Here is a 6,388-nt window from a genome sequence, read left to right on the forward strand (position 1 = left end):
CTCCAAGAAAGCCTCCTTATTAATCATACTTGATGAAGTTGTTGAAGAGGAACGTCGTATTGCGGATGTTGCGAGCAGCTTGAGACTCTTCGTGCTGACAGCGCTGCAGAGTCAAGCCGTCGTCCATGTGGCCCTCAGAATGCAGGCAGGCCTAAGATAGCAAACAAAGGGTCCAACACAGCAAAAATATGTGTGCCTACTTGATCAACATTTTAAATCAACTTTTAACAACATAGAAACATCCCATGCATTATTTTGTTACCAAAAACATTTTTTAGATTAAAATGTCTCATATTTGAACAACCTATTTTCAATGCTAAATTTGAAACCACAATGATGTTGGGATATTGTGTATAATGTAAAAAAAACAAAAATGAATACAATAACATTAAAATCAACTCATCTTCAATTGAATTACACAACAAATACAAGATAATCAACTTGAATTTGACGCCTGCAAGATATTCCAAAAAATACTGTGTCGTATCATATGCAGGCATACTGAATATGCGAAATTAGCGGCACTTGTTCGACATGCATTTACGCTAATCCAGATGCTTTTGCATACCATAGTAAGTATACATGCATATAATTAGCGCACTGTGGTATGTGCATTTGGAAGGCCTTCATGGTGGTATGCATTCTCTGGATGCTCATCTTTATGGGTGGGGCTCTAACTTGACTGGCTGTAATTAAATACTAGACTCAAGAAGATGGGTAGGCTCGTATAACTTGACCGTAGTCCCCCACGCCGCGTATCAGATTTACCCTTCTTTTCACAGGTCCAAGACGAGATGATTTGGCATCAGGCGCTTGATAGGACAGCCACAATCCGGTTGCCACGTGCATGATGAAGCAGACCGAATCGCCATATTTGATCTCAGGTACACCCATGCCCTCGATGTCTCTCTTTAGACCCGATTCGCTTTTTTCCTGTTAAAACATAAATGAGATAGCACAGGCTGATGGGAAAATAGCAAACGTTCTCCCTGAGGAAAGGTGGAAAATGCTGTACATATTAAAACCAGAACCAAACACAAAAAAAAAGTCATTGACCTTTGGGGATACAGCAGCGTGTGATGAAGTACAACACAAAACTTTGAACTTCATTGAAAGAAACTTTTTGAAATTGGATTTGTTCTCAGGGTAGGCTCGACAAGGACATTGTAGGCCTCTGAGAAAGGGCAAAGGGAGTGTGGGAAAAGGGCAGTAAAAAAAAAACATCCACTAAATCTTGTTAATTTACATGCCTATCGACCATTTTTTTTCCTAATGTGGATTACATTTAGATAAGGAAAGGGAATTTGTCCTGGCCCACTAATGGTAAAATGCTGCAAGTCAGCCAATTACCATGTTTAAGTGTCAGCAGTTGTGAAAAGGCCCCCCAAAGACTTTAGAAGATTATAGACTCTTCTAAGAAGTCTTGAATAAAGTTAGTGGAAGATATTCTGGAGTTGTTGATTTAGCACTGACCTTGGAAGGCCTGAAGCAAAAGGAGGTGACCGTGATGTCGGACCTCTCCCTGTCCTGCAGGACTAGGCCCCGGTCCTCAGTCAGTGCCAGATAATGGCCGGTGGAGAGGTGACGTAGTCGGAAGGCCTGACCCCAGCGAATGTGGCTTCCGCTCCAGCTGAATCACAAGATTTTAAGTTTTTAGATGACTCTTTTAGCTTAGAGGACAAGACCCACTAAAATATCAACTGAGATAGTGACGATGTGTTCATTCAGGTATTCGGAAATTCCACCCACCTGATCCTCAAGGGCTCCAGTCGCCACAGGGAACGTGCTTTTGACGCTCCCTTACCTGCCTCATAGTTGACTATCCTGGGGGGGGGGGGGTCACAATGAAAATAGACTTCTAATCGTAAAATGTTAGCTACATCCAAAGTGAACATTTAAAAAAAAATCCAATTGACAACTAAGATGGACCACAATACCTCTGCTCCTCTTCGCTCCTTTCTGCTCCAGGGATGGTCAAGTTCTCATCGTGGCCACGACAAAGACGCATCACATGACCACCAACCAAATACCCTAACAAATTTGATAAATTTTTTTTTAAAAAAGTCAGCTGTTCCCCTCAAACTTTTACACACAACATTAAGATACGTTTTTAATTTTTTGCAAATGTATTAATAATAAAAACTGCCAAAAGTCCATCGAGGGAATATTGAGCAAAGTCTGTGAATAATATTATACAAGTGTTTCCTTGTTTTATTTTTAATTCATTTGTAAACATTTGAGAAATTGGTAAAGAAATCTGGATTTAAAAAAAAAAAAAAGTTTTCTAAATTAAATTGTTAGATGGGACATGTATATTCATATTATAAATCAGGCCAATTTTTGAATCTTTAGACAGTATGTATATAAAACTTGCCGACAGCCATGTTGCTTGAGGAGCAGGTGGGTTGGACGTTCCACAGGGTTTGCATGAAGGATGCATCCACCTGGATGTTGCTATTAGAGATGGAGAGGTGCTGCACAAAAAAAACCCCACAAATGTTTTAGACAGAATGACCCAGCAGTCTAGTAAAATAGTGACAGTCAGGAAACTCCGGCAAGCACAAAGAATTTACAAATAGCCATCAGAGGAACGGTGAACTCCCAGTGCTGGGATTTGCAAAGATATTAAAGCAACCTCTGCTGCCAAACAGAATGAAATGGCCGCTGGCTAAAAAGCAGCGCTGCATCATCAGCGCTTCCCTGAGTAGCAATACCCAAAGAACTCGCTCATGGAGTTGCCCCAACCTCCCTCCAGGCAAGATTTACAAGTTTGTGGATGCTCAACAAAAGGTGAACATGCTGAGCAACGACTTCCATCTCACGACATGCCCCAAAATGTTTAGTGACGAGCTTACAATGAGCTTTATGAATCCAACATAGCATCAAGCATAGGAAACATCTTTTTTTTCTTAGGATACAAAACTCACGTCGACTTGTGTGGTCACCAACAGTAACGACGCTCTCATTACTTGTGCTTTGAATTGCTTAAGTGCCCCATTCCTCAAAAGAAACACTCCAGCTAAATCCGCTGGAGATTTCCCAGCGGAGGGGACGCAAGTCTCTGGACATTTGCCAGCTTTGCATTAAAAACAAATTTGCCTGTTAAATGGCCACAACTGCTCGATTTTGCTACGCTTGCCAAGTTTTTTGCCGATTTGTCTTCCGCCTGTAACGTTTTTTTTTTCCCTCAACGTTTGCCTTTCTTCCGATTTTGTTTATCTGGGCTATAAATTGAGTTGTGAGGTATAGTCGTGCAGAAAAGACAGAAAGACATTAAAAGGAAATGTGATTTCTATTTCAGATAAGCAGGTATAAAGCTCCCCCTGCGCTGTTCTTGTCACCCGTTGCTTGTGTAGTTTGACAGCGACAGTGAAGCAAAGCTCCAGCTTAACCTCCAGATACACGGGGGAATCCATTTTTAGTTGAGGTGAAAAATAAAAGCAAAGCAGCTGCAATAAGATGACAACGGAGAGTGGCTCAACTGACCAAGTATCTTTCTGTTGACACGCTGACAAGAATCAGGTCGTCTCCGATGCGGACTTTCTCTCCTTCGGATCTCTGCTTGGAGGCCGGGTGGATGGTCCACCAACAGGCCTCTCCTGTTCATACAAACAAGCGCCCATATTAGCAATTACGAGGTGCTGGAATGTACGACAGCTGATAAATGAGACGACCCGCTGGCCAACGTTTGGGTGACTGTCTATTCGAGGCAGCATTTAAAAATAACCATCATATGAGGAAGCGCTTCTGTTGATATATTGTGTCAAGGTTGCTGTTAAGGTCAAACTTGACTCAAAGTGAAGAGAAAGTTCCGAGGTCGGATTGTACCTATGGATTCTTGTTGTAGTCCCACATCGAATGACAACTTGTCTGTCAGAGAACGTGATGTCTTCAAACAGGTCAGGTACTAGAACAAAACATTTACATTAAAGGAAGAAAATCAGCCAAAAATATTTGATATATTACAATACAACCACTATATTGAACATGTTTTTTTTTTAGTTTCTACTCACCATGCCACTGAAGGAGTGGCGCAGGAGGATGGCGTGGCCATAGAGCAAGGTCCGATGTCCGCCTCCTTGACCCGCCTGTCAGAAAATTAAAACATCCTATTCTTTCAAACCTCTAAATACAATTATGCTTGTTGCAGGACTTCCATTTCTGGCAAAACATGAAGAAATAAACATACAACCAGCAAGAGCAAATGCAGTACATGGATAGCCTACAACAAAAGCAACATAGCAAAATTGACCGAAATAAGAATTAAAAAGATAAGATTTCTTCCATCACCACTGAGGTTAATTAATTTAATTTCTGCTTACCTTTTTAATCAACCTCTAGTGGCATAAGGGGGAAAAAAAAGAAGATACTGTAAAACAGTCTGAATTTTAATTAGTGTTCAGTTTTCCTTTCTGTACAGGAGCCTGAATAGACTCACATGTGGACATTTTAAAGTGGTTTCGGAAAAGAAATAGCAATATTGGATGACATTAACATGGACAGTCCTCTTGTGTAGTGTTTGCACTTCTAGAGTTATTTTAGGGATGACAATAAAAAGGAACCCAAACAGACGACAGCAAACAAATATTTGACAAATCCAATTCTGAGGGTTTCATAAAAAAATAAAAAACAGGACAACAGCTGGGAGAGTGGAGGAGGCCGATGGTACACAGCAAGCCAGCCTGTATTTCAGGCTTGATGTGCTGATATTGCCAAGAATGGTGACCTTTGCTTCGCTGACCCTCTCGGTGTACTGTATCCTAAACAACTTGGGGAGGAGGGGGGTGTAAGTTGCATCTTCAAGGAATGATTGTTTCTTAAGAAACACATTTCGAAAGTTGAATACTAAAGGCCCCATTCTTACAGCATTATTTACTTCATTAAATAATGACAAAATTGCCATGCCTAAAATGAACTGCAAAACTTTGGATGTATCTGTCTGCCTCTAGCAATAAGTCACAGTTCCAAAACATCTATGACAAGCTAATTAATCGTCTCTGGACTGACTGGCTGTGCATTAATTTACAAGCCAGGGAGAGCCCACGCAAAAACAAATAAGCTTTAGTTTTTAGGTAAATAAGCCAAAACAATTCCATAAGTATCTCACTGTCAAATGGTTATAAACTAAAAGCGGCACATGCCAAAACTACAATGCTTAGAAATAGACATCACTCCCTTTCGCTTGTTGGTCTGAGCAGATGGACAAAAAAAAAAAAATCGAAGGATTTATGCATCTTTCAGGATCGACAGTCGAGTAACATACCAACCGAAACATTGTAAGCGAGCACGGCGATCGAGCATGGCCAACAAAGACAAATGGAGCCTAATTGGGGAAAGGAGTAAGCAATGGGATTTATTAGCCTCACTACCCGAGTTTGTACTGCAGCCAACGCAGTGTTCTGTTGCCAAAGAGAAAAGCTGCCAGCAGCCGAGGCAGGTGTCCAGCTACGTCCGGCTAATAACAATGCAACACAGGAGACAGAAATAAGCCAATGCATGGTCGTTCACTTGAGGCCAGACCCAAGCCAAGGCGGCACTTTTCAGGTTACAACTATGCTTGCTGCATGCACTAAATCCTGCAGAAAATTTCTATTTCTGCATTTTTCCCCTATTATTTTTCTCCATAGGAAAAATGGAAAAAAATGGGAGGTGTCCCAGAACTGGTTTCGACGACCAGAACCAGAAGTCAGCAAGTCCACCACGCCCCTAAAAATCGGAACAACTGAAACGGTATTTCATTTTTCAGTACTACTTGGCACATGTTTTCAGTATTCCAATGTATGGTGAAGAATTCTTGCCCAGCTCTTGGAGTTCCCAACAAAGCTTCCACTGAATTCACAAATTTGATGACATTGACCTCTAATGTGCATTCGGATGAAATGGCAGGCAAAATGTTGCTGTTATAATTCAGCAGGACTGTGAGAATGTGACGGGTTTACAAAGCAAAGAAGCCCACCAGAGAAACGACTTTAATAGGAAGCCCGTCTCGCTTCTGAGTATCTCGCCTTCTCGATAGATGACTTAATAAACATGCCAAGTGAGCTGGACGGGAGCCGACAAAGAAAAGAGCCAACTGTGCTTTGTATAAATTCAGAGCAGCGATAACGGATGCTGCTGAGCGCTCGCTAATAATTCCCAAAATGACTTTTCATTATCGGTGACTTTTGATATCTCTTTGCAATATATATGAACGTAGTCTGGAAAATGAAAAGTGACAGCATTCCTTGGAATTCAGTGACAGTCCTTGGTGTTAAACCATTCTACAGACGGCTAATAAAGTGCAAAGCGGCTATATCTTGGGAAATTTAGTATTCATTCAATCATTGGCTTTTCGAAATCAGAAATGAGAATTGCTTCATATAATACGTCGTTTCACTTTTATAACCTG

The 6,388-nt window shown here is 41.1% G+C and overlaps 1 protein-coding gene across 2 annotated transcripts in view; it reads right to left on the bottom strand.

Annotated features, from left to right (window-relative positions):
• The window catches only part of ryr3 (ryanodine receptor 3), a 43,564-nt gene that overhangs the window by 31,115 nt on the left and 6,061 nt on the right, over nt 1-6,388 (bottom strand). For both annotated transcript variants that reach the window (XM_037244669.1, XM_037244668.1), the window contains exons 4-12: nt 4,014-4,088; nt 3,829-3,907; nt 3,487-3,599; nt 2,375-2,474; nt 1,938-2,031; nt 1,750-1,824; nt 1,474-1,630; nt 769-933; nt 30-151 (exon numbers count right to left, since the gene is read on the bottom strand). In XM_037244669.1, the coding sequence (XP_037100564.1) occupies nt 30-151; nt 769-933; nt 1,474-1,630; nt 1,750-1,824; nt 1,938-2,031; nt 2,375-2,474; nt 3,487-3,599; nt 3,829-3,907; nt 4,014-4,088 (980 nt within the window). The remainder of the gene's footprint in view (nt 1-29; nt 152-768; nt 934-1,473; nt 1,631-1,749; nt 1,825-1,937; nt 2,032-2,374; nt 2,475-3,486; nt 3,600-3,828; nt 3,908-4,013; nt 4,089-6,388) is intronic.

The sequence above is a fragment of the Syngnathus acus genome, chromosome 24, assembly GCF_901709675.1.
Source record: "Syngnathus acus chromosome 24, fSynAcu1.2, whole genome shotgun sequence".
Taxonomy (NCBI): Eukaryota; Metazoa; Chordata; class Actinopteri; order Syngnathiformes; family Syngnathidae; genus Syngnathus; species Syngnathus acus.